Here is a 12645-nt window from a genome sequence, read left to right on the forward strand (position 1 = left end):
TTGCCCCGCGTGCCGCACGCCGCAGAGGCCAAACCCCATCCCACTGCCAAACCCAAGCTTCTTCACTCTTGCCTCGCCTCTCTTGACTCTCTGTCCGCGCCGCCGCCCCCAGGAGGCCAGGTCGCAGCGCGCCACAAGCCCCCAGGCCGCCGCCGCCCAAGCGCGTCACCACCTGGGGCCGTCGCCCCCAGGCCGCCGTAGCCCCCGGCTCATCGCTGGCGGCCGCAGGCCGCAGGCCCGTCGCTCCCAGGCTGTCGCTGCCCCTAGGCCCACTGCCGACCGCCTCAACTCAAGCTCGCCTTTTGCCTTCGGCTGCCGCAGTGCTGCCTGCCGCTCCGCCGATGCACATGCTGCGGTGCTGCTGTGCCTGGGAGTCGGGGACTTCAGACTTGGGCATTGGCTTACTGGTCTGTTGCTGCTGTTGTCGTATGTGTGTGATGGCGTGATGCCTATTGCTTGGTCCGATGCTCTGTGATCTGTAATCGGTCTTTGGCTACTGACTACTGTTACATATGGTTTGTTGGTCGTTGGATGTTGCTGGTTTGCTGCTGTGCTGCTGTCATTCTAGTATTTGTGATCAGTTGCCATTCTAGAATTGTGCAATGTAATATGAAGGTCTGTCTCTCTAGCTGTGTAGGTATTCTCCCGTATTGAGTTTCCGATTCCCAATCGTAATTGACATATTTCCGATCGAACTCTTCCGTTCCCGATATTTCGTATTACCGATTTCGTTTTCTCGTCCGATGTTCCCGTTCCCGATCCCGTTCCCGGTCAAAAAATATGGTTGTGGGAATGGTTTAGGGATTTTCCCGACCGTTCCCGATCGTTTTCATCCCTAACGCCTCCAGCTTACCAAGACACCAAAGACGCCAAGCCTAGCTCGGTAGCTCCCTAGCAGTCTAGCACACACCCATCTTACTAGCCCTAAGCAAGCTAAGCTAGCTAGAGGCAGCTAGCGAGCTAGCAGGTTAACTGCTCGATCGGTGCCGTCGACGACCATGGGCGGCGCTCCGGCCACCGTGGGCGAGATCAGGCGTGCGCAGCGCGCGGACGGACCGGCTGCCGTGCTCGGCATCGGCACGGCGAACCCGTCGACGTGCGTGGCCCAGGACGACTACCCCGACTACTACTTCCGCGTCACCAACAGCGAGCACCTCACCGACCTCAAGGCCAAACTCACCAGGATCTGTAAGCGACCATGCAGCTCGTTTCCTTCCGTTTCGCTTCATATGTTCTTTCAGATTATTGGAACAAATAAAGAGCTCACAATGAGCTTTACATTTCAGGCAAGAAGTCGGGCATCAAGCAGCGCTTCATGCACCTCGACGAGGAGCTGCTCGCCGCCAACCCGGACTTCACCGACCGCGCGTTGCCGTCCCTCGACTCCCGCGTGGACATCGCCTCCGCCGCCGTCCCAGAGCTCGCCGCGTCCGCGTCCGCGGCGGCCAAGGCCATCGCCGAGTGGGGCCGCCCGGCCACCGACATCACCCACCTCATCTTCAGCACCTACTCCGGCGCTCGCGCCCCGAGCGCCGACCGCCGCCTTGCGTCGCTCCTATGTGGGCCTCAGCCCCACGGTCTCCCGCACCATGCTCAACCTCCACGGCTGCTACGGCGGCGGCAGGTCTCTCCAGCTCGCCAAGGAGCTCGCCGAGAACAACCGCGGCGCGCGCGTCCTCGTGGCCTGCTCCGAGATCACGCTCATCGCCTTCTAAGGGCCGGAAGGTGGCTGCCCGGACACCATCCTCGGTCAGGCTCTGTTCGGCGATGGCGCCGGCGCCGTCATCGTCGGCGCCGACCCCGTCAGCCCCGTGGAGCGCCCCCTGTTCGAGATGGCCTTCGCCTCGCAGACCACCATACCGGAAACCGAGGATGACATCTCCATGGAGATCACCAAAGGCGGCATGGCATACCACATCTCCAACCAGGTGACACGGTTGCTGGGGAGCAACGTTGAACGCTGCCTGATCGACGCGTTCGACACAATTGGCGTCAGTGCCAAATGGAACGACCTCTTCTGGGCGATCCACCCCGGCGGCCGTGCCATCCTGGACCGCATCGAAGGAGTGCTCGGCCTCGACGACGGGAAGCTGGCATCGAGCCGGCACGTGCTCAGCCAGTTCGGCAACATGAGCGGCACCACGGTGATCTTCGTGCTCGATGAGCTCCGGCGCCGTCGGGCAGCCAAGCACGACCAGGAAGGGGAAGCACCCGATGAGTGGGGAGTGGTGATGGCGTTCGGGTCAGGAATAACCATCGAGACCATGGTGCTGCCCGCCCCTAGCAGCCTGGTGGGAAATTAGAATTTTTTTTTAAAAAAAAGTCAGGTCCAGCAATAAATCCCAAGCACTGATGGACCCTAATAAGGTTGTGTAATATAGTTTATGCTCATGTCGATTGAATTTGTTTAACAATAATATGTCCATGTGATGGATCTTGTGTTATTCAAAAAAAATTTAATGGTCATCAGAATTTTCCTTCTTGCTTTATCGGATCATTTGTTGTAATGTCTAATTTCACAAACAATAAATTTTACGTAATCAGAGATATTGAAAAACAGTGAAATTTCCTTCTCAACTAACTTAAGTTAGAGTAGTTAAATAAAACTAATGTAGCGAACCGCCATTCTGCATGATTTTTGTAGCAGTTGTATTGAGAATATATGCCCTTGTCTGCCTTTAATCCACGGGCGTCAGCACAAAACAACTTCTTTTGCATCTTTTTTCTCACGAGTGTTCGTTAACCCTTTTTTTTTATCTGATTGACATTTCTTCACCCACGTGCCCCCCCCCCCCCCCCACCACACACACACTCCGCCCCACCTTGCAGCCACTGGAGGGTGCTGCAAGAAGCTCGGACGGCCCCAAAGAAGGTGGCGGCGGGAAGCATTTTCCCCTTAGAGCCTCCCCCGCCTATTTCTCTCTACATCTGCCTACACCTCTGCCTGACTCCTTACCTCGACCTGACAATGCTCCTTTGCCGGCCACTGGGGCCGGATCCAACATCTCCTTCGCCGGATCCGGGGTTCCCCGGGCCGGATCTGTCGCTGTCGCCCCTCTCCCGACCGCTGGTGTGCTGTGCCTCTGGCGCTCGGTTGGGCGGGTGGGGCATGGCTGCGACGTGGTCCTGGCCGGCTCTTTACCTGTGGCATGAGCATGCTGCATCGGACATCAGCTCTAGCAGTACCACACCCAGCGCAAACTTGTCGGAGTGCTGTGATGGTGGGCTGCCTGCCATGAGCTCCGGGGCATGTGGCTGCAACACTGTTGGCACCGCCCGCTCCGGCCTTGGGCATGGCTGCACCGTTGCCACCCCTCCGGACCGGCCCTGTGCCTGCGACGTGGGCATGTTGTGCCTTTGGCTGTTTTGTTGGGCGGGGGCGGGTGGCTCACCTGCTCTGCCCGCCGCCGCCCCCGCTCCGGCCTTGCCGCCTTGCCTGCTCGGCCCGGCATCCGCTGCATGGGCTTGCTACCTCCAGGGGCACGAATGGAGCCGCGGGGGCGCGTGGCTTCGTCGCCGCTTACTCCAGCCTCGTCGGCTAACCGACCGGCCCTGCTCTCACGGCTTGGGCATGCTCTTCACTGCTCCACTGGTCGGGTCAAGACTGCTGCCATTCCTCCCAGGGTTGACTGAGGTGCTAGCGAAAGCTTGGATGGTGACGTCTGCGGACGCGCGCTCCCTCCTTTGAGGCGTCCCCTTGCACCTCTCCGCCTCTCCATGGCAGAGGAATGGTGTCCATGAAGCTAGTGTGCTTGCCTTCTTTCCCCGGTGTTGGTTCGGATGCAAGACTGATTCAAGCTGTGGATTTCTCTTCGTGGATTGCGCAGGGTACTCCATTTGACGCCTCTGCTCCGTCGGTGCTCTTCTTGCTAGTGGCGCCATCAAATATTATGCCGCGTGTTTTCATTCTTCCACAGTCCCCTTGCGAAGTTTCCTACCCTTGCATGGCGTTGGTTGGTGGTTCGTGGGAGTCCGGATGTGTGCTTTTAGGTGGCTTCGTCAGCATAGAAGGGGAGATCATCATTTTCGGTGAGTGTTGGTTTGTGCCCGTCCCGCCGTCTTTAGGCCCCACTTCGTTGGCCAGACCCTCACATGGAGGGTGACAGTGGAGCGACATAGCTACGAGAGGTGGTGTAGAGGTGCAATGGCTGCGGTGTCTCCTACAAGTATGTTGTTCGGTGGTGGCTCCCATCGTCGATTGGTGGACGTCTTTCTTGGTGGAGGGTTGCTATGAGTCTCTTTGCCCTTTGCCCTGTTGTTTTCCATGTTTCTTGGTTGCATCGCCTCATCAAATGCCGGGTTGCGAGACCATGATCCCCTCATCAAATGTCTTCCATATAGCACACTAGCAGGAACCCACGTAGTCCTTTCGTTAAATTTTTTTTGTATAATTTTAGGCACGTTTTGGACTGTTTACACAAAAAAAATATCGAACTCTTTCAACAGCAAAACACCCTGTCAATCTTAGCCCTCCGGGCTCTCATTTGTTGTCATCGGCTCATTGCTATAGAGAAACCAAAGAAATGGATATGTTCTAAGTTCGTGCCCTTGGGCATGCAAGAACCATGCATGCATGCTGTCTCGTTATCCTTTTCAGTATCTCGTCCATTATCACCATAGTCTACAACTCTACATGGATATTACACGTACTAGCTCCCTCCGTTCCAAATTATAAGACATTCCAAAAATCTTGAAGAGTCAAAGCAATCTCAAGTTTGCGAAATAACCTGTAGTCTAGTGGTTATAAGAGCCTCAGTAACACTTGAGGTCCTGGATTTGTCTCCCCATGAAATCGAATATTCTGGAATTTAACGGCGTTGTGCATTAAGTGGTAGGCGACGTTCCCGTCGACAGCGAGGCGCCTGTGGTGACTTCGTCAATCTCGAGGATTTGCCGGCTCAGTCTTCGAACATGTTCATAGGGTAGGGTTTGCGTACGTGTGTTTATAGGGATGTGAGTGTGCGTGCGTTGTGACTTGTGAGTGTCTGAGTTGTACCGTGTAATAAAAAAAAAGCAATCTCAAGTTTGACCAAGATTATAGAGAGAAATATGAAGATTTATAATATCAAGTTGATGAACTATGAAAATATAACTAATAAAGAATCTAATGGTACTTAGTTTATATAATAAATGTCATTATTTTATTATATAAATTTGGTCAAACTAAAAAACTTTCACTCTCCAAGATTGTTTGAATGTCTTATAATTTGGAACGGAGGGAGTACGCTTTACATGCCGAACGTAATTAATACTTAACATTTACTGGTAATAACTAATACAAGCTGAAGATCTCTGGTACGGTCAATTGCAGAGAATGCAAATTTTATTAGTGGGGGGGGGGGGGGGTCATAATTGATACTTTCAATATAATAATAACCACAAGAAATAAGGAAATGAAGGTGTGTAAACTATCTGTCCAATATGTAATTCTTTTCTTGGTCCTTGACTTTTGTTCTTCCCGTATAATAAAAATTGGGTAAATTAAGCTCTTGCCGTCCTTTCAAAAGAAAAAAAACTATATGTCCAATACATAATTTCATGGTTTGGTTTCATAGGCACCCACATATAATTTATTTTCATAACTCATCAGGAATTATATATTGTGAAAATATATTTCCATGGTCGACTTATCTATACATGTCCATATTCCGCTGTCAATCTATCTATTCATTTGTTTAGAAAATGATGATAAATTACAAAAAGGTCAAGTTTAGGGGACAACGATGAATTGGATACTGCTAAGCTAGGCAGCAATGAGTGCGTACTCGCTACTTTCCCAGTTGATACCAAATTACCAATCAACTAGCCTCATATGAAAGTGGGGAAAAGACGAACAGCTCACTTTTTTGTTGTTTCGATAGAAAACAAGAAACAAGAGCCGTTGCAAGACAACAAAACAACAGCTCAGAGTCAGAGGACATCCCAAGAAGCAGCCCTTGCTTATGACAACGGTGTATGCTTAAGTCCAGGTGAAGAGGATCCTCTAGCTAGGCACGTCGAACTCATCGACCGGCCATGGAAGGCAACGATGCCGACGAGCCCCTGAGCACAACTGCCAGCGTCCTCAAGGAGCTGTCGGGGACCAGGCAGGAGGTGGAGCGCGCCCGCGAGGCCGCGGTGCAGGCGTGGCTCGCGTCCATGCCGCTCGCCGAGGAGCTCGAGCGGCTCCGCGCCGAGCTGGCCGCGGCCAAGAGCCGCCTCGCCGCGACGGCGTCCGAGATACCGCCGCTCAAGTCGCTGATCGAGTCCACGAACGGCGCAGTTGCCGAGAGGCAGGCGGAGGCGGCGAAGAAGCAGGCCGCCGCGGAGGAGCTCCGGCGGCGCGTCGACGGCGCACGAGCCGAGCTCCGGCGGCTGCGGGCGGAGATCGCCGCGTTGAGGGACGCCAAGGACGCGCTGGAGCAGCGGGTGGTCATCCGGCGCCAGGCCGCGCGCGCGCTGCAGCTGGCCGAGCGCGCCGTCGCGGCGGAGACCCACGCGCTGGCTTGGGCGGCGGCCACGGCCGCCGAGCTGGCCGCGCGCGCGCCTGTCGGGGGCGGCGACGGCGACGAAGAGGAGGCCCCCCACGACGTCGTGGCGCTGCCGGCGCGGAAGCTCGAGGAGCTGCTCAGGCGCGTGGAGGCCGAGGAGCGGAAGGCCGCCGCGCGCGTCGAGGAGGCCGAGGCCATGCGGCGCGCGGCGAAGGCGAGCAGGGCGGCCGCCGTGGCGAGGCTGGACGCCGCGCGCGCCAAGAAGCGGGAAGCCGCCGCCGCCGCCGAGGTTCGCCGCCGTGACGGTGGCGACAACGACGGCAAGCGGGCGAGGAGCGCGCCGCCGCCGCCGAGAAGCCGGAGCCGGAGGTCTTGCTTCTCGGTGAAGAAGCTACGCAGCTGCTTGTGCGCCAGCGCCACGGCCAAAGCTTGAGGCGGATCCGCGAATGCGCCACGTGCTGAGATGTAGCTTTGGTAACAATGGATGCATGCATCGTTCTGTTGCTCCATTTCTCGACGGGATCTTGTATGATAAGACTGGAACTTCTCAACATTTTGGTTCGAGTCCCGTCTCTGAATTGTGCCATGATGCACCGTGTCGAGTTCGTGGAATCGTCAGGGTTTTTTCCTGGGCCGCATTGGGTGGCGATGGACCATCAAATGGGCTTTTGACAGAGTGACCCCTATATAACTTCTTTTTCGTGAAGTCAAGTAGTCAACCAAAAATGACCAGATGGGGTTTGAAGCTTTGAGCTGACGCGAACGCGATCAACCCTGACGTAATCACCACCGTTAATCACTCTCGGTCTCTCGCAACGGGAAGAGGCTCTACCTGACATCTGAGCCCCACATCAAGCACTCGCTGCCTACCTCCACTCCTCTCCCCATGGATTTCTCCGCCGGCGGCAGCAGCGGCGAGCCGGCCCGGTGGCTGGAGATCGCCGGGAAGCTCCTCGCCGCGCGGGACCTGGTCGGCTGCAAGCGCCTGGCGGAGCGCGCGGTGGAGGCGGACCCGAACCTCCCCGGTGCCGACGAGCTCTTAGCCGTCGCCGACGTCCTCCTCGCCTCCCAGCGCCAGCTCCCCTCCGGCCGCCCCGATCCGGTCGCCGTGCTCCAGCTCCAGCCCGGCGCCGACCCCGCCGCGGTCAAGCGCGCCTTCGGCCGCCTCTCCCAGCTCGTGTCCGCCCCGCGGAACCCCCGTCCCGCTGCGGACACCGCTCTCCACTTCGTCCAGGAAGCCTTCGCTGATCTCTCCAAGAACGCCTCCAGCGATGCGGCTCCTGCTGCTGCTTCTACTCCTGCTTCAGGGGGTGCCTCGGCGGCCGCGGCCGACGCCAATGCGTTCTGGACGTCGTGCCCCTACTGCTGCCACGTCTACCAGTACCAGCGCGCACTGGTGGGGCGCGCGCTCAGGTGCCAGAGCGCCGGGTGCCGGCGCGCGTTCGTGGCCACCGAGATCCCGACCGTGCCGCCTATTGTGCCGGGCACCGACATGTACTACTGCGCGTGGGGGTTTTCCCCCATGGGCTTTCCAAAGGCAGCTGATTTGAGCACCAACTGGAAGCCATTTTGCCCCATGTTTCCCGGGAATTTTCAAGCTCCACCGCAGTCAGCATCTGCAGGGACTGCCAATGTTGATCCCATGAATGTTCAAACTCCACTGCAGCCAGCATCTGCAGGGACTGCCAATATTGATCCCAGGAATTTTCAATCTCCGCTGAAAATAGCAACTGCTGGGACTGCCAATGTTGATTCCAGGAATTTTCAATCTATGCCACAGCCAGCATCTGCAGGGACTGCCAATATTGATCCCAGGAATTTTCGATCTCCGCTGCAGACAGCAACTGCTGGGACTGCCAATGTTGATTCCAGGAATTTTCAATCTACGCCACAGCCAGCATCTGCAGGGACTGCCAATATTGATGTACAAAATGTTGAGAATAATGGCATGCCTATTGATGCCAATGCAACACCAGCAAATGTGCAGCCAGGAAATAAGAGTGGTGTCCGTGGCAGTCCAGCAGGGCCATCTAGAGGTAGGATGAAGAAGACAACAGCCCGCAAGAAGGTTGGTGCCGTGCTTAAGAAGCACGCTTCCAGTGGGTTGGAAAGTGGCATTGAGCCATCTATGCTTGGGTCGGATTCATGGAATGGGAATGCAGGTAGTGGCAGTGCGCAGACAGTGGGTACTAGAGAGATCAACATAAATGAGGTGGCAAAGCCAACTGATGGCACCACAATGCTGAATTTTGGTGGGGATGAGGACATTGGGTTTGATTTGGATGTTGATGCGACGGATGCCATATTGGGAAATTTACAGCACCTGCCATTCTTGAGGGAGGATGACAGTACTAGAAGGATGTTTTAGTTGTGGATGTGCTCAGTGTAGGTATTCCGTAGATGTAGTGTATATTGTGCTGTTGAAGGAAATCCTACATAGTCCGATCCTTCAATGCTGCCCTTGCTGTCATTCCAACTATTTCCTATATTTATTCTGTGTTCCGTAGTTATCTACCCTGGTTCAGCTAGCTGGTGATCACTTGTAGCATCTAGATCAGTACTCTTTACAAATCTATAGTCTAGGTTATCCCAAATTAGTTGGGGGATGTGTTATATTTGCCACCTGCAGATTGACTTAAGGATGTAACTGGTTGAGCAAATAATGCTTTCTGCATGGTTGATTGGTGAGGCAATTAAGTTAAGGGTTTATAATGCAACAGAGGCCACATGGAGTCATGGAGTGCTGGCAGATAAATGCTGATGAAAATAGTAAGTATATTCTTCTTAGAGTTCACAAATCTCTCCCTATTTAGAAGGCACATTGACATATCTTAGTGACTTCATTGGCTCATAATTTGTTTGACTTGATTTGCATCTTTCAGTATCAAACAAGTAGGTTGTGTAATGCTTTTTGATTTTCTGATGTGGACCCTTGGATATAAAGCAGTGACCTCTACTTAATAAATCACCTGCATTGTGATCGTCAAAATCATCGTGTTTTTGTTATTATCCATTCATCTGACCAAATTTCCAATTTTTACGTGTTCACTAGAACAGAAAAAAAAGGGACTGGCACAAATGTTTCGTAAAATCTAATATTTTATCTCGTTGGTCAGTAATTACACGTGACAAGGATTTGATTACAAACATGAAGCTGTGTTACTGCTAATAGAATGGTCACACGGGCTGTAACACAGTAACAATAGATGGTTGCAGCCTGGCTTGCTGTGGCTATGTGTTAGTGTTACTATGTAGTGTAACTTGTAAGTTGTAACACCAGCAAAATTGGGTTATGCTTTGTACCGAACTGACTATCTTGCCCTGTTTGCTATGTTAATATCATATCATCAGTCAGCGATCTGTGTTGAACCAAAAATAAATAAAATCAAGTTTACTGCAAGCTGTGCTCTTTCTTGCATCTATCAAGAAGTTTAGAAAATTGACAAAACCTTCTAGCAATACATTTTTTAGAAATTGATTGAAATTGCAGCCAACCTTAGCTGCAGGCATAGCCCTGTGCAGTCCTGATTTCAGGACAACCCTAAGGCCAAGATACCAGCCAGACTGCCAGAGTAGTTTCTATGGGATTCCAACCATTGTCTTCTATGCTTTCCTTTAGTTATGAAGAGTCTGCTCAGCAGCTATGTGCGCTCTTAGACAACATGAACACTAAATATTTTCTACCAGGAGAATTGCATCAAATATCTGTAGATAATTTGTAGTGCAATATCTTGGTTGTAAATTTTGTAGAAATTTCAATAACAGAGTTTCCCTTTTTATTGTGTGATCATATCCACAAACTTCAAGTTATAATGACTTCTCAACCGAATATTTGATTTATACTGATGTTTCAAGTTCTTTTGTTTCAGATATCTCGATCAGAAAAGTTATCTGCGGTCAGTTGATTGCCTTCACCAGTCACCAAAGGAGCTGAATAACACAAGTGGCATGGTTCAGTTTAGGGCACGTCAGTGGCTTGTAACCTATGATTCTTTCTTTGATCTTTTGCCAAGCTTGCCTGAAATAACGGGAGTTACCTGTTGGCTGCGGCGGAGTGGCAGGTTGGGGGAAGTAGGAGGAAAGAAAGCTGATGTTTGCCTATTTTACCTTGATCCAGCGTCACATGAATCGTGTGGTTTTAGCATCTAAATAACTCGAATTTTCATGAGCTTTATTCCTATTTATCGAGAGATTATTAGTACCAATTTTAGTTGACTATGTGTGCTTCATATCTTGTATTATTTTCACTTCGCCGTTTGCACCAGGAGTGAGAAAAAAATGATGGAAATTTGATCATGCCTTCTTCCTTTTTTTGAAAGGCCCAGATTTGATAATTTATTATTTTCTTGTTTTGCCTCTTATATATTGGTAGCCTACCTTTTTATCATTGCCATTGAACCAAATTTACCGAGATCGACATACTGGTGCTTTCAAAATTGATTCAACAATTGCAGCATAAGCTTCGCTAAACATTTACATAGAAGTACTTATAATCAGAAACTGAAAAATCGAAATTATTCACAAAAGACAAAATGTCCACCTAACAAGAAATGAAAAAGGACATCACTTTAGTTTCCTTCTTGCATCTTGCTCAATCAGGTACCTAAGTACAAACTTCCAATCAATATTAATTACTCAATCTAGCTAAAAGATTAGCACGGTTCTTCTTCTTCTTTTTTTTTTTGAAGCGAGATTAGCACAGTTCTGAAGCTTTTGTACTTTGGGTAGATTAGTGATTCAGGTTCGCTCCAGCAGAAGCCCGCGCGTTATCCAGGGGAGTCTATGCGTCGCATTCTGCGACTTGAAAATGAATCATCGCAGAACCAACCTGCCGCGCGCCAGGTTGGCGGGCGGACGCGACGCGCGCGCGCCGACGCAGCGAATGAACTGGAGGCCGGCCCATTAACCTTATGCGCAAACATTTTAGGGAACCAACGGGCTGGAACGTTTCATTTTTTTTCCTTTGACTTATTCTTGTTCAAAATTGTTCTAGAGCATTTTTTCCATTTCATTCATGCGCTTTTCTCTCACAGGCTTTCATTCCATGGGATTTAATTTTCTAAACGTTAATTTGTTTGTAAACATTGGAAGAAGTTCTGGAACATTTCTAAAAGTATTCCGAAACATTTCAAAAATGTTCAGGAATGATTCCCAAAAAGTGTTCCGTAACATTTCAAAAGTATTTTGGAATAATCAAAAAGTGTTCAGGAACAATTTAAAAAAAGTGTTCCCTAACATTTCAAAAGTTTTCCAGGAACATCTCAAAAGTGTTCTCTAATGTTTTCAAAAGTGTTTAGGAACATTTTCAAAAGTGTTCTGGAATAATTAAAAAAAGTGTTCCAAAACAATTTCAAAAGTGCTTTGGAATATTAAAAAATGTGTTCCGGAACATTTCAAAAGTATTCCGAAACATTTCAAAAGTGTTTCGGAACATTTTGAAAAGTGTTGATGAACAATTTTAAAATAGTGTTTCCTAACATTTCAAAAGTGTTTCGGAATATTTTCAAAAGTGTTCCGGAACATTTCAAAAGTTTTCCGAGAACATCTCAAAAGTGATCTGGAATGTTTTTCAAAAGTGTTCCGGAACATTTTCAAAAGTGTTCGGGAACAATTCAAAAAAGTGTTGCGGAACATTTCAAAAGTGTACTGGAATAATCAAAAAGTGTTCGGGAACAATTTAAAAAAGTATTCCCTAGCATTTCAAAGATGTTTCGGAATATTTTCAAAAGTGTTCCGGAACATTTCATAAGTTTTTCAGGAACATCTCAAAAAGTGTTTTGGAACATTTTTCAAAAGTGTTCCGTAATATTTTCAAAAGTGTTCTAGAACAATTCAAAAAAGTGTTCCAGACTATTTTCAAAAGTGCTTTGGAATATTCAAAAAAGTGTTCCAGAACATTTCAAAAGTATTCCAAAACATTTCAAAAGTGTTCCTGAACATTTTCAAAAGTGTTGAGGAACAATTTAAAATAGTGTTCCCTAACATTTCAAAAGTGTTTTGGAATATTTTCAAAAGTGTTCCGAAACATTTCAAAAGTTTTCCGGGAACATCTCAAAAGTGATCTAGAACGTTTTTTAAAAGTGTTCCGGAACATTTTCAAAAGTATTCAGGAACATTTTCAAAAGTGGTCAGGAACAATTCAAAAAAGTGTTGCGGAACATTTCAAAGTGCACTG

The 12645-nt window shown here is 50.0% G+C and overlaps 1 protein-coding gene and 1 pseudogene across 1 annotated transcript; both read left to right on the top strand.

The window, feature by feature from the left end:
* Positions 1 to 998: 998 nt before the first annotated feature.
* Positions 999 to 2303, top strand: LOC120695585 (annotated as a pseudogene).
* Positions 2304 to 7278: 4975 nt separating this feature from the next.
* On the top strand, positions 7279 to 10781 carry LOC120694512. Its single transcript, XM_039977655.1, has 2 exons — positions 7279 to 9239; positions 10340 to 10781. Exon 1 carries the CDS (start codon positions 7357 to 7359, stop codon positions 8836 to 8838), a length of 1482 nt encoding a protein of 493 aa, XP_039833589.1. The 5' UTR covers positions 7279 to 7356; the 3' UTR covers positions 8839 to 9239; positions 10340 to 10781.
* The last annotated feature ends 1864 nt before the right edge of the window (positions 10782 to 12645 follow it).

Source organism: Panicum virgatum, chromosome 2K (assembly GCF_016808335.1).
Source record: "Panicum virgatum strain AP13 chromosome 2K, P.virgatum_v5, whole genome shotgun sequence".
NCBI classification, from domain to species: Eukaryota; Viridiplantae; Streptophyta; class Magnoliopsida; order Poales; family Poaceae; genus Panicum; species Panicum virgatum.